Source organism: Lycorma delicatula, chromosome 2, assembly GCF_047948215.1.
Source record: "Lycorma delicatula isolate Av1 chromosome 2, ASM4794821v1, whole genome shotgun sequence".
In the NCBI taxonomy this organism is placed as follows: Eukaryota; Metazoa; Arthropoda; class Insecta; order Hemiptera; family Fulgoridae; genus Lycorma; species Lycorma delicatula.
The window spans coordinates 17,007,596-17,034,758 of NC_134456.1; the positions used below are offsets into that span (position 1 = coordinate 17,007,596).

Consider the following 27,163-nt stretch of genomic DNA (forward strand, 5'->3'; position numbering starts at 1 on the left):
ATTCGTAACCACGATGTCGAACAAGAACGAGGTCGATATGCCATCGTCGTCTACGAAGTTGGTAATGAAAATCGATAGAATACGAGATTCGATTAAACGAAAACATCGCGCTATTACGCAAGGAATAATGGAAACTGATCAAGTGCTACAAAAGCACTTTAAACTGCTTGTCGAACCATTACGGGAGCTTAGAAAACATTTAATAAAAAAAATGAAATAAAAGAAGAAGCGGAACAAGAAATAAAGGAGGATGAGGGTGGAATATCTACACCAACAGTTATGAGAAAACTTTTTAAAACACCAAAACATCGATTCGTTAAACCTACAATCACCTGGTGAACGTGCAAAATATTATTTGGATCTAGCCGTAACGGATAAAAATAGGCAAATTGACAACGTCTACGGTGTAAAAAATATAAACGACCAATGGACGATTGGAAACCACAATGTTGTTGTTAAAGGAAATAATATTGTAATCTGTAAGAAATCGTATAACGGATCCAAAGGCTTATTCCAACTGATATTTTTGAAGAAACCCAAAGGCTATACTATTAGAATTGGATAATTATAAAAAAAAATATTAGAAACCACTGAGGCGCATAAAAGCCAAAATACTGAACGCGTAATATCCAGTAGATCATTCAAGTACAATAATATTATTAAAGAGTTGCCGAGACGACTAAGTAGTCAAGAGGAAGAAAGCCCTATAATCGGTTCAGGACTGCTTATGAGAGCGAAGAAAACACTAAGACCAGATTACGTGTACTGGGACGATCCGAACGAACTTTGCGATAGACTTCGTCTATTAGTAGCCTCTAAGCGTGCAGGTCATACTGGTCACAACGAAATAGTTTCCATTATAGCAGAATTGCAAGAAGATGGGTACATAAAGAAGGGTAGAGGTAAGATCTTATTTTAATCAGTCTAAAGATGAGTATCGACAAGTTCGGACGGTTTTGTGGTGAAGCGTACGGTGGTAATAGACCACCGCCCTCACAGATTGTTGAAACGTTTGACAAAAGAAGTGATGGGAATTTTGATATGTAAAAACGTAGGTTGTGCAATGTGGGAAGTCCAATAGAGGATTATGATGTTACTACTTTTGGTTTTATGAATAAGATTTACGTAAAGCGAAGTGATCTGACCAATGGTCAAATCACTAAGGACCGTGTTATTAAAAAATATTGCGATCAAAAGTTATCTAAATCAAATCAGAGTACAAAGGACTACATTGTGGAATATCTATTTAGAACTTACAAACTCATAATGCAATATTTTTAAAACACCAATCTTCAAAGAATTGATCGAGTAGCTTTTACAGAAGTTTTAAAAAACGATCAATTTGATAAGATTGGGGATAGGTGGCAGGAATTTCTAGACAATGCTAAGGTGTCAGGCGACAAACAAAATAAAAACGGTGAATTACAGAAAGACCAACCAAACGCATGTAAATAACAATGAAGAAGAAGAAGAAGATAAATTACAAAACGACCAACTAAATGCAGAAGAAGATAAATTACAAAACTACCAACCAAATGCAGACGTAAATAATAACGATAAGGAGGATCTTACTAAGAATCAGATTCGTCACCCAAAGATGGATCCGCCGAAGAATGACGGACATGAGAGGAAAGATTATCTGACTAATAATGAACTACCAATCGCAGATCCAAATAAAGTTGTTCCTCACTTTCCTTCGATGGATGCTGGACATGAGAAGAAGGATTATCTGACTAATAATGAAATACGACTACCACTCGCAGATTCAAACAAAGTCGTTCCTCACTTTACTTCAAGGCAATCATAAAAAAAGTTCAGTCTCTCTCCAACATGGGAAGAGTGAGGAGGTCAAAACGTATGGTCAGTAATGGTCAGGTGAGGAAGTCTAAACGAATCGTCAGTCTTAAGCGAGGTGGCGGAATATTAACAACACTAAGCGCAGGAGCAGCGAAGTTAGTCGGAAGGGTGATAAACAAAGGCGTTCATTTACTACCGGTAGAATTACATATACCCGGGTACCAATACTGCGGACCGGGAACGAAATTAAAAAAACGCTTAAAGAAAGGCGATCCGGGTGTAAACAAGTTAGACACCGCTTGTAAAGAACACGACATCGCGTACGATAAGTACAGCGATAACGAAAACAGAGCGGCGGCAGATCGTAAATTAGCCGATAGCGCTTGGGAGAGTGTTAGCTAAAGATTCCAGTATTGCAGAAAAGGCTGCTGCATTAGCCGTTACAAACGCGATGAAAGTAAAAGCGAAGTTCGGTGGTGGATGTCGTGGAAGAATACGAAGACATTCAAAAAAGAATAATATAAAACATCTTATAGAAATAATGAAAAAAACAAGTACTAGAGGGAGGGGGTTATACCTTAAACCCTACCCGTCGACAGGATCGGGAATAGGTGGTAAGAAAAAAAAACACCATCGTCGTCGCCATCTCCGATAAAGGGAATACCAGTGCGACCGCTACCAAATGTCGAATTAATGATGTACGCGAAAAAAAAATTAAAAATAAAAGATTTTCGAGGAGTATTCATGTTGGATGCAATACCAAACAACCACACACTAACGAGTCAGCAATAGTTAATCTTGATCGTAACACCGGACATGGAACACATTGGGTATGTTATCGAAAACAAAGACGATAGGTAGACTATTTCGACAGTTTTGGTAATTTGCGTCCACCCAACGAGTTGATGCGTTATTTTCCATCCAACTCGATTGTCAATTATAATTATGAAAACAGACAGCGTATAAACACGGTTATATGTGGTCATTTATATCTTCAGTTACTCAGTCGTGGATCATCCACATACCACTAAAGATCATAATATTCTGCATAAGTTATTATACACTACATTCTTCCCGGGTTTAGATCTAACTGATGGTGAGTGGGAATTGGCGTTGATAAACCTAACCACGTACAACTCGATTCCGAATGTGGAAGAAGGGATCAACAACTCGTTTACCGTTTTACCAATTAAACAAAAAAAAAAATCAAGTTGACACTACCGACCGGGTCGTATGAGGTGGACGATATCGCCAAGACAATAAGCGATGAATTAAAAAACAAACACTATATAACCTTAGTTATGCGACCGAATAACAACACGCTAAAATGTGAAGTTAAATGTGACGATATGATTGAACTAACATCGAAGGATAGCTTGGCACCACTGTTGGGGTTTGAACAAGCGTGTCTAGCGGAGAATATATGGCACATGTCATCAAAACCGGTAGCCATTAACAACGTGAACGCCGTACGTGTCGAATGCAATCTTATACGAGACTCCTATACTTTCTTTCTTTTTCCTGTTTAGCCTCCGGTAACTACCGTTTAGATAATTCTTCAGGGGATGAATGAGGATGATATGTATGAGTGTAAATGAAGTGTAGTCTTGTACATTCTCAGTTCGACCATTCCTGAGATGTGTGGTTAATTGAAACCCAACCACCAAAGAACACCGGTATCCACCATCTAGTATTCAAATCCGTGTAAAAATAACTGGCTTTACAAGGACTTGAACGCTGTAACTCTCGACTTCCAAATCAGCTGATTTGGGAAGACGCGTTAACCACTAGACCAACGCGGTGGGTTTGAGGCTCCTATACTAACGGATCAGAAGGTCACGTGTTACATAAATTTACACTAAGCGTACCGCCAGGTTTCAAAATAATAGAATCGCCAAAGAATATAATATACTTACCGGTAAATACAAGGAATATAAACGAAATCACTTTAAGGTTTACCAATCAGAACGGAAAATTGTTAAATTTCCGCGGAGAGACAATAACCGTGAGATTACATTTAAGACGAAGATTAGAAAATGGGACTAATATACAATAGCGGCAGTACGGTACGCAAACCGATCAGTCGATCTTTGAACGCCAGATGGTTAACATCGCGGAACGTGTTGTTTCTTCGCAAACTCGGCTTTACGGTGGTGAATCGTAACGATGGTAACAGCAGATATGTTATACATTGGTGAAAGTGTTACATATGATAACACAATAACTCAATTTGATTACCACACCCATTTACCGTATGCATCGTCGACTTATAATAACAACGATGAGATCCGGATACAGATTCACCAACAAGACGTGTACACATTACCGCATAAAAAATTTTTGATGGTCGAAGGTATATTAACTACTAAAAATGGAGAAAAAAAAGCGGTGGAATCAACATTTACCAACAACACGGTTCCGTTTCTGTTTGAAGAGATACGGTATGAAATAAATGGAAGGGAATTGTGTCGAGTGCAAAAGATGCGCCTGATTCTAAGTTCAAGGTGATTAAGGTGGCGTGGAAAATTCCATATGTTCACGTAACCGATACGATGCGATTGCAGTTGTTAAAGGTTGTAGAACGAGAGAGACCGTTGGCGATCGCTTTTCGTACATGGCAAATACAAGAGTATCCGGCTCTACCGCAAACAAACATTCACTCTTGGACGGTAAAAAGTGTCCACAAACGGAGAAACCGAGATATGTGATATTCGGTTTACAGGTTTAAAAACGGATAGAAAAGATAAAGCAGCAAAAACTTTGACTAATTTTGATTTGTGCGAGTTGGTAAACGTACGATTGTATTTGAATTCACAATACTATCCCTACGATAACCAGGGTGATATAAATATAATGTATGAAATGTTTGCCAGCTTTCACTCCGGTTATTACAAGTCAGAGGATGAATGTCCTGCTTACAGTTTGAAAGATTTCCAAAATAATGTGCCGTTGATCGTTATCGATTGTTCCAAGCAGAACGAATCACTTAAAACAGGAACAGTCGATGTACGTATCGATTTTGAAACTAAAAATAATATACCTGCGAATACGGCTGCCTACTGTCTCATTATTCACAATACTATCGTCACGTACACTCCGCTTACGGGGATAGTGAGGAAGGTTACGTTATGTTGGAAACGTTTACACTTATTGATCAAAAAGAAGACGGAGATGAAAAAGTAAATTAAAGTACAAGTACGCCGTCATGGTGGTTGTGCTGGTGGTCGTGTAAGTGGTGGTTGGTAACTTTGGGCGTATTTAAAACAGCCTTTTTGATCGGATTACTTTTATCTGTTTTATTCGGTATCTATTCATAACCCTCACCACAATGTCCGACGGTGAAAGCGGTAAGGTGTAGAATTGTTTTATCACCGGAAAATGTTCCGCTAGTATGGTGCAATTCGTCGGCGGTTGAGACAATTTTTTCATCAAATACCGCCGTTAATATAACACCTCTGGTAAAAAAAACTGGTCGTTATCATCAACAACAACAAATACAGCTATTAATATGGTATCTACTTTAAAAGATAACATGACATTATTACCAATTAGTAAAAATATTACAACCACCACACCTATGGCAAAAACACAAACAAATCATCAACAATATTACCAATCAGTAACAATATTACAACCACCAATATAAATGGTACTCTGTCATCATTACCTTCAACAGCAGCTAAGACATCTACTGTAAGAAGTCGCCAGAAACTGCGGAAGATTATGACTTTGGACTAACAGATGAAGATGAAAAAATTCATCAAAAGTGTAAAAGTGGAGGGGGTAACACTAAACAAATCATGAAGCAGTAACAACAATGTCTCAAACCTGATTCACAGTTGAGCAGCGGTCATGGAACGAACTTCTTCTTCACAGAACTACAACACCGACCAATCGTCAATGATTGCGAAGGAAACGTTAGTAGAGGAAAAGAAGAATAATAGTAAAAGGAAGTTGAAGACCGCAGAACGAAGAAAGTCACGTGTGGAAAAAAAGAACAAGAAGAATATTAAAAATAGATTTAATACCGAAGAACGAAAAAAATCGCAGACATTACCAATGGATAAGAAAGAATTAACCAAAGAAGATATTTGTTGTGATGATGGTGGGGGTAACTTTAATGTGATATAATAAAGTGAAAGAAACGTCAGACCTTATTCGCAGTTGAGTGCTCGTCATGGAAGGTGTAATCGAGTATCACGGTTTCCACGGTAATCACAATGAGTTTATAGTTAAATAACTCGCTGTCGTTATATGGCATTATATGATTCTTCATTTTCGTTCACCGTACGCGAGGTCCGAGTTAAAATCAAAACACCGGCGAATAGCTTTATGGTTGGAGCGAAATTTTCACAAAATCGATTGGTATTAAGGTGAAGCTGTATACAGCGATGATATTATGAAGAAGCTTTGTTATCAATTCGCTACAATATACACCAAGGGATTGGAGAAATGCGAATTCCTTCGTCGATTTCATAACGATGTACGGACGATACCGGAAGGCGCACCGAAACCGAGTTCAAATTACATCGTAAATTGTCCGTATCAAAATCTTCACACCAGTGGGAAATGTGCGTTGTAAACTGGATGTTTTTACTTGAATGGTTAAAGTTATGTATAAATCCGTTGGATCTGGTCAAAGAAGCGGATCGTTTGCGATCGTTTGAAAATACTAACGCAGAAAACAAAGAAGAATTGGCCAAGAATGGTTATTACTATTCGTTCAACGACTTGTGCATAAAATGTTGTTGGTGCAACGAACCGATTAACTCGCACGGATTACAACGTTGTAAAGATTGCATCAAGGAAAACATTCCGCTTTCATTCGACTCTATTGTGCCTCGAAGACTACCGCTGTAGTGCTCAGTCAATATGCTGTTGAATATACGTCTTTGGTTATAGAATTTTCAAGAAAAAAAACAAACAAAAAATTGATATGAGAAAATTCGAGTGTTTTATAGTAGGCCTCTGGGGGAGAGATTTCACTCATGTAAAAAAAAATCTCAACTCGCCGTGGTTGCTACCTCCAGGGTGGTGTGGAAACGAGGCCTATAAAAAGGGTCTGAAGATTTAGCGTATTAACAGTTTAGCGATCGATGTTGATATTGCCGCATCGGTGTGGTTAATTCAATTTTCCCCCCATCGTCGTGTAAGAACATTGCGACATCTTATGAAAATTGTGAATGCAGCGTTTCCGCAAGCTTTAAACACAAATATTGATTTGAATCGTGTCAATACGGTAAGAGTAGTTTTAAATTATAACGCCACTTACGATGTTCATGTTGATTACGAAATTCATAGTCGCTTGCAAGAATATTTGATACCTTAAAGATCGATACTGTTGACGGTGCGTGTAAAGGTTGTGGTGGTGGTAAGACATACTAAATAAAGTACAGTTCTTATCTATTACCAAATGGTTATCACAATAAAGGACTTTTACTGATTTGGTTAACGAATTGAAATTGGTTGCATCGTACGTATGTAAAAATTGTTTTATGATGCTTGTTGAACACTGTAACAATGGTCCAAGTCATGCAATCGATTGTAAAAAATTCGACTAGCGGACGTGGGTTACTCGAATACGTATGCTCGTGCGAACTGATTATGGGAAACGTGAAAAAACTTAAAGGGCTGTTTTGTGAAAACAAATTTGAATTACTGTGGGACAATCCTCCGCCATTTGCGTATAGAGTTATTGATGAAAACGAATTCTACCGGTTGTTTTGTAAACTTACCGAAAAGAGTGGGAAAAAGGAATACGACATAAATATCTAAACGGTACCGACGGCGTTGGACAATCATTCGAGTAAAAGTCCTGCAACTGCGATGACGACGATGGACGCTATATCGTTCATTAATATTTTCAACGACGACCAGGATTTTAAGCTACCGTTGAGAACGTTGACCGATATTAGTGTCGGTGCAGATTACATATTATTAGATACGAGAAAAATATTTACAGAAAATGGCGAGGTTCGCATTTGCGCAATATTATATGACCGTGATTTTTCGGACACCGAATTATGTTGCTTTCAATTATATTTACCAAAAAATATACAAACAAATTCACCGATGATGAACTGAGTGTCGTAAAGCGCCATCCGATGAAGCTAACTTATTACGGTTTAAAAGACGATGGTATCACTGAAGACTTAAAATTAAGTTTGTAAAAACATCAGTTTTCATGTTCAAGGTCATTCATAATCAGTATTTTAGAAGCAGACGATGTGAACTTGTCTCATTTTGATTGTGGACTTTGAAGTCTTAACAACGTTATCATCTTCTACTACGAGTTATGGAGCTAATTAAACAGGTAGATGTTCGGTTGGTAAACAACATTTAACACCAATGTGTTTCAAATTAAAATACAGTTATATATACATTGTTGATGTTAACGATCATGTATTTGATAAAAATGGTGATAATGTATATATAAAGATGATTTTCGATCTGGTGAATAATGAAGGTTTTCTACCAGTTCTCTTTATTCCTCCTAAGTTTGCTTCTGCTGATTTAAGAATTTCCTTTTTAACATTCTCCCATTCTTCTTATACATTTTCTACCTTATCTTTTTTACTCAGACCTCTTCCGATGTCCTCCTCAAAAATCTTCTTCTCCTCTTTTTCAAGCTTCTCTAAATTCTACCGATTCATCTGACACCTTTTCTTCAGGTTTTTAAATCCCAATCTACATTTCATTATCACCAAATTATGGTCGCTATCAATGTCTGCTCCAGGGTAAGTTTTGCAGTCAACGAGTTGATTTCTAAATCTTTTCTTAACCATGATATAATCTACCTGATACCTTGCAGTATCCCCTGGCTTTTTCCAAATGTATATTCTTCTATTATGATTTTTAAATTGGGTGTTAGCAATTACTAAATTATACTTCATGCAAAAGAGGGGACAAGTCGGTCCCCTCTTTCATTCCTTTTGCCCAGCCCGTATTCACCCACTATATTTCCTTCCTTGCCTTTTCCAATGCTTGCATTCCAATCTCCAACTATTATTAAATTTTCATCTCCTTTTACGTGTTTAATTGCTTCATCAATCTCTTCGTATACACACTCTACCTCAACTTCATCATGGGCGCTTGTAGGCATATAGACGTTAACAATCGTTGTCGATTTAGGTTTTGATTTTATCCTTATTACAATGACTCTATCGCTATGCGTCTTGAAATACTCCACTCTCCTCTCTATCTTCTTGTTCATCACGAAACCTACTCCTGCCTGCCCATTATTTGACGCTGAGTTAATTACTCTAAAGTCCCCTGTCCAAAAGTCGCCTTCCTCTTCCCACCGAACCTCACTAATTCCTACTATATCCACCTTTACCCTATCCATTTCCCTTTTTAAATGTTCTACCCTACCAACCTTTTTTAAGCTTCTAACATTCCACGCTCCAACTCGTAGAATGTTATTTTTTACTTTTCTGGTGACCCCTTCCTAACTAGTCCCCACTCGGAGATCCGAACGGGGGACTAGTTTACCTCCGGAATATTTTACCAAGGAAGACGCCTCCATTATTATTATTTGAAAATGCAGAGAGCCACATTTTCTTGGGGAAAAAACAGCTGTAGTTTTCCATTGCTTTCAGCTGCGCAGTACTCAGAGGACTGATTGATGTTGATATGGCCGTTTAAGTCATTGTGACTCACGCCCCTAACAACTACTGAAAGAGCTGCTACCCTCTTTCAGGAATCATTCCTTAGTCTGGCTCTCAACAGATACCTCTCCGATATGGTTGCACCTTCGGTCCAGCTACTCTGTATTCCTGAGCACTCAAGCCCCCTCACCAACGGCAAGGTCTCATGATTCATACAGGAGGCTTATATATATATATAAGAGATATATATATATAAAGCGTTGTACATACTGTTTCACTCATTCACTTGTTGTATCTCGTGGGCTGTATCTCGTATCTCGCTACTATACTTTACAATGGCAGAAGGTTTCGTTACTAGATTAAATATAATGGCAGCGTCAAATGTTATAACAAAAAGTGTCGGTGATTTGGTAATCGGTAAAAAATATAAAATTAAAACTATGGATTTGACAGACACAAAGTTTGGGAAGGCCATTTTGTGTATGCTGGAGTGTGAGGGTGACGTATGTAAAGTGTTTCTACCAAAGAGGTTTGCCAAAGCGATGACCGAAGAGGAGATGAAGGTAGTGGAGATGCGATTAGATTTGATATATAAAAGTAACGTTGGAAAAACTTACGATTTAGTTTTCGAATAGACTACAGTAACAATTTTAAAAATCGTCCTTTTCAGGACTACAACATATTACACATACAACACATACACATAATTACACAAAGCAAAAACACTTTAAACCCCCATACAATAATCATTATTATTGTATGTACGGTTCCAAGGCCCGTGACATGATCTGATATTAGATTTATCTACTATCCGATTATGTTACAAATGGTGAGGAATGTGTTAACAAAATTAAAATACTTTTCAAGACTACAACTGGTTGTAGTACACTTATGTATGCGAACCTACTAGCCAAGCAGTAGTAGAACATGGAAACATATTCATGCTACTTCTTTACAAAAACCATGATGTCATGAGTAATGAACAACAAATGCAGATGATGGATACTGATAAACTTGCACAAGAAAATGAGTTTTGCATACATAAGTGGGTTTCCTGTGAAAAGTCTGGACAATTATTTACTATTTTTAACCAATTTCCTCCCATGGTTGGATATATTTTCTTGTGCAAGTTTATCAGTATCCATTATATGAATTTGTTGTTCATTATTCATGATATCATGGTTTTGTAAAGAAGTGTCATGAAGATGTTTCCATGTTCTACTATTGCTTGGTAAAACACTTTAAACCCCTATACAATAATGATTGTTATTGTACGTACAGTTCCAAGGCCTGTATTATAATTGATATTGGATTTATTCACTGTTATATTAATATTACAATTAAATGGTATTATATTGCAAATGGTGAGGAGAGTGGTTAAGATTTTATTAATGAAGATAAACTCAATGCGCCGCGGTTGCTACCTCCTGGATGGTGTGGAAATGCGACCATTTATTTTTATTTACATACATTTTTTTATACACAGAATATAAGTCTCTCTTTATTTTTGTTCGGAGTAATTTTTATAGTATCCAACTTAATTTTATAGTACGAGTGTTTTGTAGGCCTATCGGGGAGAGATTTCAGTCTAAAAAAATCTCAACGCGCCGCGGTTGCTACCTCTTGGGTGGTGTGGAAATGCAACAACAACTCTAAACCCCCTCCCCCCATACAGTAATGTAAGACAATTTTTTAGAAATAAAATTTAGTTGATCGGCATTACTGGATGAAGGTTCCAAGGCCTGCGGTGTATTCAGATGAAATCACACAAAATGTTTTCGCGCATATCCAAACACAACTGGATTTAACCGGTTACAACAACACACACGTGACTCGATAATTATAAAAAAACATTACCCTTATCGCATCTATTAGAAACGCGACGACGACGACGTTCCAGTTCGCACGTACACATAACGGAGAGTGCGCATTCGCGCCGTATCCCAACGCTGCGATTGGACAACTTCAGACCGCGTCGGACCCACAATTCTTCAGTCGAGCGCCGCGTCCCGCACTGTAAACATCTCTCACTCTCTACGTCGCTCCGCTGACGCACGCACGCGCACACACCGCCGCCTCCCGGTGCACGATCTACGACGAGAACCTCTCTCTATGACGCGCCTCCCGACGCCGTCGCCTGGACGACCCGGATCATCCTCGAGGTACGTCGTCAAAAAACACGTCACATTTCAAGATGGCGGGCTACGGCGTCACTGACATCACAATCCAAGATGACCGACCACCGCCATCTTGTCCATCATCTTGGTCGCCATCTTAAAATGGCGGAAAATATGGCCAACTGTCGCCATCTTGGATTCCAAGATCCCATCTTGGATGACGTCATTTTTGACGCCGTATCCCTATTTCCGTACTACTGACGGTAATCTGAAATATATTAATTATTATAATTGCAATCATAATTATGAATTCTTCAATAAAAATTCATAATTAATTAAAATGAAACTTTCAGCGGAAAGAATGCATTCAATTTGGCTTAGATTACAAGCAGAATTCGAAGATGAACTTCAACTACGTGAGAACACGTACAAAGAAAGTGAGTGGATACATTTTCCCAGATTGTTACTTGTAGCTAGTCAGTCTCAACTGGAGAGGTTCCAACAAACCTTTCCGCCTCCTCGCATCATTATTGAAAATGAAGATTAATTGTTGTAAAAATAAATGTTGTGTTGTTTCAAATAAATATAAAAACTGCGCCAGTTTAGTTTATTTAACTAAATATTTTCATTACTTTTAATTTTAAAATGTAATAATTATTACATTTATTTATTGGTTATTAATTAGATATTTATATAATTTATTTTTTACTTTTCAGAGCATTTTTACATTTGTTAATATATTGCATCTTTTTTTTTTTAAATTCTCAATTTGATTTAATTCTTATTTTTTACTTTTTAGAGTGTTTTTCTAATTTGTTTCCTTTTTTTATTATTGTTAATATTAATATTAGCTAAATAAAAGCTATTTTAAAAAATAATTTTTTATATATAATCAAATATATTTTTGTAATTTGTTTTGTTTTTTGTATTTTTTTTTTTTTCATTTTCATGGTATATACGCTCAATCCTTGAAACAACAGTCACCGTTTCAAAATCTACTATGATATATACAGATTTTATGTAACATGTCAAAATTGCACTTATATCCACATCTAATTATCAAGGATATAATTAAAAATTCATAGTTTGGATGGAGTTAATATTTTTCATGATGTTTTGCTATATTCTTGTAAAAGATTGTACTGTTAGGTTATATAACTAAGGCTATAAATTGGAAACAACATTGCTCTGTCACTTCAGGTTATTTATTTTGTTCTCTTATTTACTTATTTATTGTACTTCTTTGTTTACAGTTTTTATGTTTTTTACCATTTTTTCCATTTTTTTAAAAATAATTTTATTTTAAAAATTAGAAACAATTCTACTGCAGGTAATGTTTTATTTTATATTTAAATTTTAATAATTATAATCCTTAAAAATCTGAACAATAAAATAACAAGCAAACAAATTATGTTCAGTAATACTATTATCAATACTGTAATCTCACTTATACTTATAGACATCCAAGCACTTAGTTTAAGTAATTTTGAAAAAATTAGTCAGTATAACTGATTTCTGCCTGAAACTACTGTTACGTATTCTTAATAAGTAATAATATTCATCTATATCAAACTAACAACAGATTTTTTGTGTACTTCAAATAAAATATTTTAGCTTATAAGAAAAGGCCTTACTATGTTTCACTTGTAATTTTTAATAAAGTACAGACCCATCTAACACATCTTGGAATCAATTTATTTACAATAACATTTTTAAAAATCAACAAGGACATTGTTACTGTTTGTTAGGATTTTAATAGAATAATTGAACAATAAAAAAAATGTTCTGCATCTGTTAAATGTATCCATAAATATGTTCTCAATTAATTTTAATTAACTCATTTTCATTGTGAATTATTTTATAATCAGTTTTTTATGTTTAGAATCTTCATGAATTTACCTTCATATTATTTCACGTGTTTATATTTTTAATAAATAATATGAACTGCAATCGAATCTATTTCTTACTTTATAATGTTTTTTTTTTTGTGACACTGCTCCTATCAAAGTTTTACCACAATATCCCTTGATTTAAACAGGCAAATTCAGATGCAATTAGTTTTCTTAATTATGGAATAACTTTATGTACCCAAAAATAAACTGATTTTTATTAATTTAGTACAATTTTCTGTATGCAAATCTTTGCCGGCTTTTTTTATTACAGGAACAAACATAAGGCGCATTCCAAAGTAGATATTTTTTAGAAATAAAAACATATAAACAATCACTAGATAAAGCTAACTTACTGACAGTGTTGAAAATTTAGATGTGTTATTATTTAATGTTCAATAATAATAACCGTCAAAGAATGATTCTTGAATCAAGAAAACCGGCCTTTTATATATCTTTAAATAAAAAACTACGCATATTTATAAAATAAATATGTGCATGAACATAAAAAATTATACAATTCTAACCTGGAGGTGTTGGTAATTCATCAACTGGTATCGGTTTTCCAGCTTTATGTAATTTAATAGCATCTTGATACTGTTTTACAATACGACCCATTCTACGTGCTTTACTGGCATTACCGGCTTCACGAGCTGACTGTTCCTGCATCTGATATACTTTTAATCTTTGTTCTAAAGCCTCACCTACCGAACTCGCAGTTATTTGATATACTTCTTCTGAAATAAAATTAAACACATTGATATATACAGTTCGACGATAGATATTACACATTTTTTTATTTATCAACATAAAATAATAAAACAATAATAATCTACATGTAATAATAATGCAACAATAAAAAAAAAGCACAGTTAAAGAGTCTTTTCATACATTAAGAGGTAACACTAAAGACAATTTACTACTAATGGTTATAACATATGAGTCCTATAGTTTACACTAAATGGTTATCAATGACTTAAGATGACAGCTCACTAAAATATAACTATTTATTTAATAACAATAATTTAACAACTAATAAACAAAAAGTTAATAAATCTCAACCGATTAAGATTATACACCCTTATTTTCAATGGATAAATAAACATATTATAAAATACCAATTTTTAAACCTTGTGGGTGATGTGATGTGATGATGTGATGTGATGTGTGTGTGTGTGCATGCACACACACACATATATATATAATATAAATATTTAAATATATTTATTTAAATATTTAAAATATATGTGTGTGTGTATATGTGCACACACACACACACACACACACACACACATTATATATATATATATATACATATATATAATATAAATAAAAATATTTAAATATTTATATTAGTTACACAAACGTATGCACACATTAGATATTATAAACATATAAAAAATAATACGCTTTCATCATACACAAACAACTACTAAAAACAAATTTTAATAATTTAAAAAAAATTAATGAATTGGGAAAATCTGACAATTTAATTGCAAAATCTCCTGAAATGATTGGTGTATTTAAGCTAACCTCCCTTCTTATCTCTTTCAAATTACAATACTGTATTTATCTGTGATGAACAAGTAGATATGAAAAAAAGAACATGACTTTCTTCATATGACTTTTTTCATGCAAAAACATAATTTTTTTTTTTTTTAATTCAAACAGATATTTTCATACGGTTTAAAAAAAAGGGTAGAGGTAAGAAAATGGTTTTTCAAATACTGTTTAAATGACTTCTAAGAGAGGTTTCACCAAATTTTACCTTGGTAGAGACAGCAGTTAAGGATCTCAAGGGTTGTTAATCCTATTTTCTTCATTCAACTTTCATAAAAACCATTTACTGAGTTTGTAAAATATGAAAAAAAAAATGTCTTTAATTAATTTCCTCCTTCTGCTTGAACTAAGGAGTGTATGCCCCCTCCCGCATTAGATCCTACACCGCTTTGTATATATTTCTATTAGATAATGTTAAAAAAATTAAAAGATTTTTTAATAACCATTCTTGAAGAAGACTGACCAAGATGCCTATAACTATCACAATAATTTTGATGTAGTTAATATCAAAATCTTGGGAAAAAACTGCTTAATTACATCGATCTTTGTAACAGAATGTTAAAATTTTTGCCTTTCATCTAAATTCTGGATTCTATTCATGGACAGGCTTGAAATTTTTCACTATCATAAGTAACTGTATTAGGGTGTAAGCCTGTAGTTACTTTGAAAGAAAATTAATGTAATTCACAAATTAAAAAGAGATATTTCAGAAGTTGACATCTACAAAATATGTAATTTACTGATGTTTGTGGGCACGATATGGAAAAACAGGAAAAAAACAATTAACACTTTTAACAAAGCAGGTAACTTCATACCAGAATTTTAGCAAACTGATTGAACAGTTCTGCAAGGGTTTTGGCAGAGATTTAAGTAAACAACTCAGCAACGAAGATAACTGAACTGTTCAGAAAAAAATGTATGGTTTGTGAATTTTAAAGGTTCTAGTGGTTGACTGGAAAATTTTCAGCAACGTCAAAATATTTCATTTGGAAAAATTAACAATGAGGATAAGGATGGTGATTTAAAGTCTATAAATATCTGGTTAAATATTATAGCAGCTCATATAAGTGATAAATTTTAAGGAAGGTGGCATTTCAATGCTGATTAAAAAGTAATATTTTATAAATCCTCGCAGATAATGTTTAAAATTTAAAGCAAAGAAATGTGTCGGCAGAAAACTGTCAAAAGAACACAATCATCTGAATCTGTGATAATATGTTAGTAATGGCAAAACATCCATTCTTAGTAATCAGTAAGTCACATAATCCAAGATGTTTCAAAAGCATTAAGAAACTACCAGTAAAATACCAAATAAATTAAAATGATTAACTATGAAATTTTAGAAGAAGAAATTTGTTCATGGGATAATGAATTACGAAAGGTCAATCGGAAAATTATTGACAGACCTTATTTACAGATAGTAACTGCATGGGACAAAGTCTGATAATCTGACACACATTCTGACATTACTGTATTTAAAAAATTATTTTCTTTGTTTCACATCCAATAATACGAGCATTCTACAGCTGATGGACTGATGTCAAAAAATAAAGTTAAAAGAAAATGTTAAGACTTACTGAAGACTCATTTCTAAAAAAAAAAAAAATCGATCTATACGTCATAATAAGCCTACTCAATAAAGCTTGTGAAAATATAAATACAACAGTAAAAAATTTATTTTGACATGCTGGCCTAGTTCTAAACGCAGAAATTAATAACAATATTTCATTATGAAGAAGGCAACCTTCCGTTAAATGAGGGCATCACACAGTTCAATATTCTGTTGTCTCTTCGAAAAATTTATTTGTATCTTTATATATGGGTCGTAATGGGAGCTTTTGGCAACAATGCTATTAGCAAAAGCATAATCTCACAGAAAAGAAGAAAAGGAAGGACATGAAGAAAACTATGAAACTGGTACTATTCAACTAATATACATCTATTTCTGATGCCATGATATAAATGAGGACTTACAACAGCAAGTCATAAACATTGAAAATAAGATTGAAGATATGTATGAAGTGCTCTGAGATGTATTAACTGAAGTATATATATTAACTGAATTACATATTAACTGATGTATGTATTAACTGAGTATATGTCCTATATTGCTTTGTTTTCCTTCTGGACACCATTCTGTGATTTTCAACAAAAAAAATTATTTCTCAGGAATGGGTAAACCTACTTTAATTAAATTTGGCAAACCTAACACTAGTGTCCTGTTCCACGAAATAAACATTTTGAAAATGTCACCTTCAAAAATTTCAAAACAGCGGCAATCTTCATTTTTTAATCTTCAATATCTTTATAATTTATTTATTTGATCAAATTTTTAGTTTACAAAATTTATTAAGCATTTTATTTTAGACAAAATAACACCAGATTTGTAGAAAACTGTTGGCAAATATGTAAGTTATTGCAAACAATTAACCTGGCAGTATGCTTGCACACTGTAATGCAAGCTGATAATTTTTTGTCTGTTTTTATTTCCTCCACTAAATGTAATAAAAATTATTAATAATAAATAATAAAATTTATCACCTTGCATTACGGCGCAAGCATATTATCACGTTAATTATCGGCAATAACTCGATTGTTTGTCAACAGATTTTTACAAATGCAATATCATTTTGTTCAAAATAAATGCTTAATAAATTTTGTAAAAGTAAAAATTTGATCAAACAAATAATTACAGATATTGAAGATAAAAAAATTAAGATGGCTACCATTTTAAAATTTTTGAAGCTGATATTTTCAAAAGTGTTTATTTTGTATAACAATGCACTAGTCTTAGATTTTCCAAATTTAATTATTAAAGTAGGTTTACCCATCCTCAAAAATAATTTTTTCTGTTGAAAATCACAAAAATGGCGTCCAGAAGGAAAACAAAGCAAAATAGGAATTATGTCAATATGAACTTTTTTGCTCATTTTGGTATCTTGAATCAGTTCCTGAAGTTCAGCTAATACATCCCGGAACACCTGTACATATACAGGGTTATCATAAAAGAATGGTGCGGTTTCAGTAATTCATAGGAAGATTGTAGGGAAATTTCTAGATGTTATATTGGTATCCCTGAAAGCCTCCAACTCAAAGCATTTGTTTATCAGCAGTTGTAACCACAATGTCAGTTCTTGTATTGCTGTTATGGTGAGTTTAATGAGTTACTATGTTCTCGGATAAAGACAAAGCAAAGTGTGTTTTATTGATGGCTGAATTAAAATCCGTAATTTTAGTTCAACGTGCGTTTCAACGTGAATTCGGAAGAGATCCACCACACAAAAATAACATAACACGTCGGTTCAAACAATTCGAAGAAACTGGATCGGTTAAGAAACAGAAATCAGCCGGCAGACCAAGTGTACCAGACGAAATGGTTGAACTAATTAGACGATCGGCAATTAGAAGTCCTGGGAAGTCCATCCCCCGTCGAAGCGTCGAATTAGGTATTCCAAAATCAACAGTTCACAAAGTTTTACGTAAAAAACTGAAATTACACGCTTATAAAATCCAGATACTGCAGGAATTGAAACCCGATGATGGTGTAAAACGTTACAATTTTTCTGTTGAAATGTCGGACAAAGTAAGTGAAAACAAATCATTTTTAGACGATATAATTTTTACAGACGAAGCTACATTCCATGTGAATGGATGTGTTAACAGACACAATTCACGAATATGGGGCTCTGAAAACCCACATGCAATTATTGAGAAACAACGCGATTCACCTAAAGTTAATGTTTGGTGTGGTGCGATGAAAAATCGTGTAATAGGGCCTTTCTTCTTTGCTGAAAAAACAATTAATGTCGTCGCGTATCTTGACATGTTAACCGATTATTGCTTTCCTCAGTCGGATGAACTCGAAAACATTCATCGACTTCATTTCCAACAAGATGGTGCTCCCCCGCACTTCAATGCATCGGTCACGGACGCTTTGAACGAAAAATTTGGAGATCGATGGGTAGTCCGGCAAGGACCCGTACTTTGGCCTCCAAGGAGTCCAGACCTGACACCTTGCGATTTTTTCTTGCGGGGGTACATCAAAAGCGTTGTTTATACACAAAAATTAACGACCTAAACCGCTTAAAAAACAGGATTAATGAAGCGATGACGACCATTAACGAAGAAATGCTAACTAATGTTTGGAGAGAAGTTGAGTATCGTTTGGACATTTGTCGAGCGCCTAAGGGCGCACATATTGAAATTTATTAATTATGTAAAAAAATGTTTGAGACGACAAATTTGAAAAATAAAAAACATAAACTGTAAGTAATTCTGTTTTAATTTAAACCATGTTCAAAACCGCACCATTTTTTTATGATAACCCTGTATTGCAAATAAAAATGAAAACAAAAAATTACTAATTATTTTAGTCAAGCATGAAGTTTTTCCAGTATTATCAACAATTTAAAAGAGTAGCTTTATTTACTTTGTCAATAATCGGGATAGATATTTTACATTGTGTAAATTTGTCTTTTTTAAATTAAGTGTCAATATTGTATTTCATATTATGTTTTTGAAAAATGCTGTATTGTATATCAAAATATTTTGTTTAAAACCACACTAATAAAGGAAATATTTTCAGAAGCTGGTGTCTTCATTCCTCATGAAATAAGTACATACCTTCAACCCTTAAACAAATAAAAAGACACCCCTATTTGAAACGAAGTGCTATTCAGTTTCTTAAATTTAATTTAAGAAACTGAATATTAAATCGGTATTTAATTATTTAATGCCAAAATCTATTTGGTATTTATGCCAAAACAAATATTTTCCCAAAGTTTCTTTAAGCTCCAATTAGTGCCTTGTTGAAAGTCTACATTATTACGTTAAAAAAAAAATCTTCCACACCATGTTCAGCAATAAGAGGAAATAAGAGTACTAATTCTGAAAATTTAAATGTTCTTAACGATGAAATTAACCGGGATGCATTGAGAGTTCTCCTGTAAATTTACATCTACCAAACAGACTATCTCAAACAAGTATTCATAAAACTAGAAAACATAATTTAGCTATATCCATTACAACATTATCAGTACTTTATCCATCTTATCAGGAATGGCATGTCTATGTTTGATTAAAAATATTTTATTGACAAAGTACAGCTGCATCTCACAAGATAGAGAGAAATTTAATTTTGAGTTTACAAGAAAACCGAATTCATCAAGCTATGTCTAATTAAAGAATAATTGGATCAATTTGTTCCATCACATGATGATGTACTACAAAGAAGTTTCTCAGTAATGTAATAACAATCATCATTACATACAGGGCAAAAACAAATTTGATAAAAGACAAGATTTTTAAAATTAAAATAAAAACCAACGGAGGCATGTGAAATTCTCCTTGCTATAAAAAAATGAACTATTACAACCTATATTTTAGGAATAAAAGAAAATAATTACAGCCAAACTATATTTTTATATATCGATTAAATAAATATCTTACCTTCTGGAGAAGTTGCTCCTTCTTCAGGTAGCGCTTCTGAAGGAACAGATGGTTCACTGGAACGCTGTTTTTCTTGTTCCTCTTTTCTGTCAATAACAGGTAACGTTGGAACCGAACTATCACTTATATTATTTGGAACAACAGTATCCACTGACGGTGGTGGAGGAGGCATTGCACTTAAATCTACAGGTTTCCCTTCATTCACCGCATTTATCACAGTATCAAATTGCTAAAAACAAGTTATAACCTTATATCAATCTACATGTAAATAAATGATATTAAATCAAAATCACTATCATATTAAATGTTGTAATCCTTTGCCATTTAAAAAGACATTATCTAATAAACTTGTGCTATCACAATAAAATATAGAAACAGTAATATGAACAAAAAAATGGAGACGAGTTCTATAACCTTTGAACGGTATTCTTGGATACTTAAAATTTCAATTTTTTCTTAACTCATCATACTAAAAGGTTTGCAATAACCATGTCAATTATGCAGCAAAATTTTTAAATTTCACAGTAATTGAAAATTACTAACAAAATGACATATAAAAGGATCATTTAATAACTGAAGAGACAAGTAACTACAGAAAAGTCATTATTTACTCAATGACAATGAAACTCTTTTCAACAAAATCCCTGGTTACATTTAGGCGCTTGTCCCATCTTTCTTATTCCAATAGTAAAAATTTGTTCACTTCAGTGTCTAAATCATTCTAATACCGCACTCTTGACCCGCTCATTAACGTGCAGAAGAATTACTCCTTTTGAGAGAGAATGAGTATTTCCTCTTTATTGCTGATTTCAAGCAACATCACAATAGTAGTTACCGTCGATTTTATGTTGTTTTTCCAAATAATCGCAATAAATTGGACCTTTACAGTCACAAAGCGCTGTTAGCATCAATTTAATGGCTGAAACATAGGTTTTGAACTCTTTCCTCGTCGGCAAACTCAAATGTTTTCATTCCATACCCGGTTTAGATTCCGGCTCAAAATGATGATTCAAGTTTCATCACGTTATTTTGCAACCTATAAAAATATTACCTTCTGCTAAAAACCACTGTTTAAGGTACACATGTGAACTCTGGCGTCTTTGTAAATTTGAGTTAACCGTCTCAAAATCTACCTTGAACACATTTTGCAATAAGTCTGCCCATCATGGATAATAGAGTGTAGACAGTATAAATTTTAGTACTATAAATTTTAACGATTTCCCAAATTTTTATTTATCTGTCCTTGTGAGTAAGATCATAAATTTTATCGTATACACTGTTTTTCAACGGGTACATGTTTCAAGTAAAGCCAACATTTTTTAAATAAATGAAAGAGATTATAATAATGAAAATTCTTTTTGAACAGCTAATATTTTCAGTCCGGAGTGTTAAACTTGAACGTCAGACAGTTTCAGTTTATTTTATTACATACTTTTTTTTTGCTGTTGCCATCTGTCTCTTTAATTACTCAATGATTCCTGTAATAAATGTCACATCTATGTCTGCATCAGTCAATATGATTTGTTGATATATTTGGACCTCACTTACATTTAGATCTCTGTTTATACTTTATTTGATATTTCATAATCCTAATAATAAAGTATAACAAACAATCAATCTGATCTTGATGAAACAGATGATGGAATGTATGAATTCTAAACATGAATGCACGAGTAATAAAACTGTTGATGAAATATTGTACTGGCTGCAATGACAAATATGTTGGAAAATGGGTAACAATTATCTTTGGTATTGCCTTTTTTTGACTAAAAATTTTAAAATAATATATAAAAATATTTAATTAATTTTAAAAAAACCAATCACCCCACCTGATACACTTGATGTTCTAAACCTCACTAATTAAAGGATTAACAATAACAATACTGAAAGATAAAATTACTACGTTTCAAGTACAAAATTTAATAAGTTATTTACTTAAGATATTAAGCTTATTATTTACTTTTTATTTATTTACAGTTACATCATAATACAACAAGCATGCAACTGTTATAACATATGAAATATTTTCTAAATTTTTGTTTCACCATTCACTATTTAAATAAGAAACATTTTTATTAGCTGTACTAACTAAACTTGCATACCTGAACTTCTTACATTTTCATTTTCTAATAACCAGAATAGAAAAAATAATAAAATTATTTTTTTTTCTTTTATCTTATTTTTTAATAAAGGATCTTTGTTTATCTTTATTTCTTTTTATACTCTAGTATTAATGAAAACTTATATAACTAAATATTTAATTTCACACATATATATATATATATACAGATATACAGGTATACAGATACAGATATTCACATGATATATATGTATCAATGTCAGGAATGAGTAGATATAAAGAATGAGTGTATATACAAACAAAATTAAAAAAGAAATTGCCCCGGCATTTGTTTGGATGGATCCATCCAACCATCCTTTGTAAAACTTTGATAAGAGCAGCATTACATTATATATAATTAGATAAAAGAACAGATATGATAAAAGAAGATAAAAGAACAGATATGATTAAAGTTCATATTAATTATCTAAAATATAAACATTAAATAACATTATGATAGATTCATAAAGATATTAAATGCATTTGTATTCAGTTATACAAAAGCATTTCAGTAATCTGGTTAAAATCTATAGGTTTAATATATCTAATTGACATTATTTTTTATAATCTTACAACTACTAAGAAACTTCATTAAATACTGTACTGTATACAATGTACTACATTATAAAAATAAAGATATAAAATGTATATACGAGGGAATATCAAATATAAACGAGACTTAATTTTTTTTAAAGTTTTATTTGGTGTAATCAAATAGCCATGCATACATCATTTTTCAATGTAATCTCCTGCTGTGGGAGTGAATTTTTCCCAGCGGACTGGGAGGTTTTAGATCTCAGCATCATAAAATGAAGAGGGTTGTGTCAGGAGCCAATTGTGCACAAAGGCCCCACCACCCCATCGTCTTGGAACCACTGTCCTCCTAGTGTTTCTTTAAGCAACCCAAAAAGATAAAAATCACAGGGTGATATGTCAGGGATGATGGTCAAGTAGTGTCCATCTCATTTCCGCTAATTTTCTGCAACTTAGAGCTGCAGTATGGGGCCGAGCATCATGGAGGAGAAAAACATCTCGAATCAGTCGGTCATGCCATTTGAAACAATAAGCAACCTTTGCCTCATTCAAAAGCTCACAGTAATAAGCCGCATTCATTGTGCAACAATCATGCAAGACATCAAAGTGTAAAACGCCGTACCAGTCGAAAAAAAACAGTTGCAAGCACCTTGCCAGCTGACAGCCAAGTCTTTGCTCTCACAAGGGCTGCCTCCCCCTTCCACCACTATAAATGCTGGCTTGTTTGGATTCTGGCGTATAATGGACACAAGTTTCGTCGCAAGTGATAGATAACTCAATTCAACAATGCATTCCCTTCTTCTGTAAATGTCTTGAAAGCTCCTGACAGATCTGCAAACATCTCAACTTCTATTCTGTGGCCAAAAGGCGAGGGACCCACCTAGTACATGTTTTACAGAATCCTAGGTCTTTTGTCATGATTGTTTGACAGCTTCCATTACTTATTCCAACCTGTAATGCAATTTCAGAAACTGTCAGACGTTGATCGCCTTCAATAAAGTCACAAATTTTGTGAATGTTTTTCTCTGTAATGCTGTTCTAGGAACAGTGATCATGTTCCTCATTTACAACCTGTTGATGTCCTTCCTTGAATTCCTTATGCCAGGCAAGCAAACGAGCTCTTAACAGCGTTTGATCCCCGAACTGTGTAGTCAATCTTTGCAGATTTCCACTGGTTTTATGCCTTCATGAACAAGAAATTTAATGATAATGCATTGCGCAGTGGAAAGATGCACCTGTTCCTCTGACATCGCGAGCACTACAATTAAATCGGTCAGAACCGGACACCACTTGGTCATTTACTAATATGACCAAATATGAAGTCATTTACTAAAATTAAATTAAAAATTAAAATAAAATAAACAATTTAAACAAAACAGAAATCCATGAAGACTAGCTAGACAAAGTTATATGGCTGGCTTTTATTTATTTATTAAAGCTGTACTTAGTTTGACAGATAAATATATATGTATATATTTTTTTTTTGAGATAAAATATGTTTAAAAACTTTCTCAGTTAAACCAAATGTGCCTGACTGTGTTTTTTGGGTTGTAACTCAAAATTTTAAACGCATGTGATACATCATTTTAAAGGTCTCTTTAAAGGCAAGAAAAATGGTAAACAAAAAGTTGGTAGGATATCTGTACCCAAAATGGCAGAGGGATAAATTTTGGATTTTGAAAAAAGTAAATTTAGTTAGGTTCAAATAATAAAATTTAATAAAAAGAAACTGAAGTGAATTGGAACAAAAAAAATCATTTTTGTTCCAATTTAATGAGTCAATAAATAAGAATACTGTCACCTAATCGTGCTGATTAGCTGATCACTGATAGTCTGTTAACATTGTTACAAAAATGAAGCTTACTTCATTATTGTGTAATATTCCATTCAGAGTGTTTCATTATTACACTTAGTTTCTTATTGTGTGGCTAATTGATTTTTTCTACCTTTGCCACATTCATAAGCCCCTTTCATTATTTAGACCTTTTTCACCTTTTTTGTAATTTTTTTTACTGAATTAATTTTTTCTGTGCTACCTGCTAACATTGCTTTCAACGTGTCACTTAGTGAACAGTAGAGGGTCGCAGTTTTAATGATGAGGGGCTTTGTTGATAAGTTAGGTCACGAAATGAAGTATCATAACCCTACTTCAAAAGATACAGGGTCAAAAAACATTAAATAATTTGAGGAAAAAGGAAACATTAATAATAGGGGAAAAACCAGGAAGGCCTAAATCTGCAATAATTAGTAATAACAAATAGTTAGAGATCATGCAAGAATTTATTGAGAATCCTCATTCCTCAACTCAAACAAAACATTAGCCAAAGTTCAGTGATTCAAACATTAAAATGTGAAAATTTCAAACCTTTCAAAATTTGTCTGATGCAAGAACTTAATGAAGATTACTACAATTGAGGACTTGAGTTCTGCAAAATTATGATGAACAATATTTCTGCAAATCCTAATTTATTAAACAACATAGTTCTTGGTGATGAAAACACTTCTTTTTTTTTAAATGGCGATATACATCACCGCAATTGTTGATACTCTCTCCCCTTTTCTGTTTAGCTTTCGGAACCACCTCCAGCTATTACTTCAGAGGATGAATGTGGATGATAAGTATGAAAATAAACGTAGTATTGTCTTGTACATCCTGACCTCATACTGGAAAACACCCTCCACCAGCCCTTATGGGCTTTACCGGAGATCATCTTTGAAACCTCGGCTTCTGACATATTTCAGTCCACCTTGGCCAGGATGCCACTGATGTTAATGCTACGAGTGACATTCCCATTGGTGTACAACTAGTTAATGAACTCAAAACAAAACACATCTCACCAAGTCTTAAGCAAGACTGAAAATACTAACTTGTACAGCTGTCTTGTACAGTTTCAGAATGACCATTCCTGAGATGCATGGTTAATTGAAACCCAACCACCAAAGAACACCAGTATCTACAATCTAGTATTCAAAGCCGTATAAAAATAACTGCCTTTAATAGGATTTGAACCTTAGAACTAAATAACTGTCGATACTGGACTGATATTAATCCACACTGGAATTGTGAAGAACACAAATAGTACCCAGTCAAAATAAATGTATGGGCAGGTATTGTCGGTGAACGATTGATAGGGCCTATTTTTATCGATGGAAATTTAAACGCAGTGAAATGGCTTTGCTTCTCAACCAAATTATTCCAAACAAACACTGTTGACCCCAACTTCCAAAAGATTTGGTGTCAACAAAATGGTGTCCCACCTCATTTCAGTCTTCAGGTATGTGAAATTTTAAACGCATTTTTTCTGGAAGATGGATTGGGGTCAAATAGAATGGCCAGTAAGATCACCTGACTTGTCACCATGTCACCATTGGATTACTATCTAAGGGACCACTTAAAAAGTATTGTTTATCAAATTGATGATTTACATAATAAAATTCAAAAATCAGTGAAATATCACTAGGAATCATTGAATAATGCATTTATCCTTTTACAACTGACTGGCACATTGTCAAACAACAGAAGGAGGTCATTTCGAACATTTATTAAAATTAAATTAAGTAAATAAGCAAACACTATGCTTAACAATTTTTTTTTTAAGTAAATTTATTCTATAATATCCACTTCATCAAATTTTTAAGAATTTATTTATTTGTGATAACAGTTCCTTAAACTATAAATGTATTTTTTTCAAATCCCAAACTTTATCCCACCGCCATTTTGAGTTCAGCCATCATACCAAAGTTTTTTATTTATACCATTTTTCTTGTTTTAAAGATACCTTTAAAATAATGTAACATACAAAGGGTACCATTTGAAATATTTGAGTTACAACCCCTGGGCTACTCCCCAAGAAGTTGAAATTCTATTTTTGTCAAAAGTAGTTGACCAATACCTTATCCTGAAAGTTACAGTATTCTGTCTGGAATGGTTTTAAAGTTGTTGAGGAGTTTCCATATTTTTGATTTATTCTGTACATAAAATTTATAAAGTTATCAATCAGACGGGTTTTTTGTAGATTATCTGCAATATTTTGAATAACAAGTACACATAGAAAATTCAAAACCTGAGCAGAAATTTACTAATAAAAAAAC

The 27,163-nt window shown here is 33.4% G+C and overlaps 1 protein-coding gene across 1 annotated transcript in view; it reads right to left on the reverse strand.

The window, feature by feature from the left end:
• The window catches only part of l(2)gd1 (lethal (2) giant discs 1), an 80,035-nt gene that overhangs the window by 20,153 nt on the left and 32,719 nt on the right, over window positions 1-27,163 (reverse strand). Inside the window, exons 7-8 of the mRNA XM_075357516.1 lie at window positions 20,419-20,647; window positions 13,938-14,147 (exon numbers count right to left, since the gene is read on the reverse strand). Coding sequence (XP_075213631.1) covers window positions 13,938-14,147; window positions 20,419-20,647 — 439 coding nt within the window. The remainder of the gene's footprint in view (window positions 1-13,937; window positions 14,148-20,418; window positions 20,648-27,163) is intronic.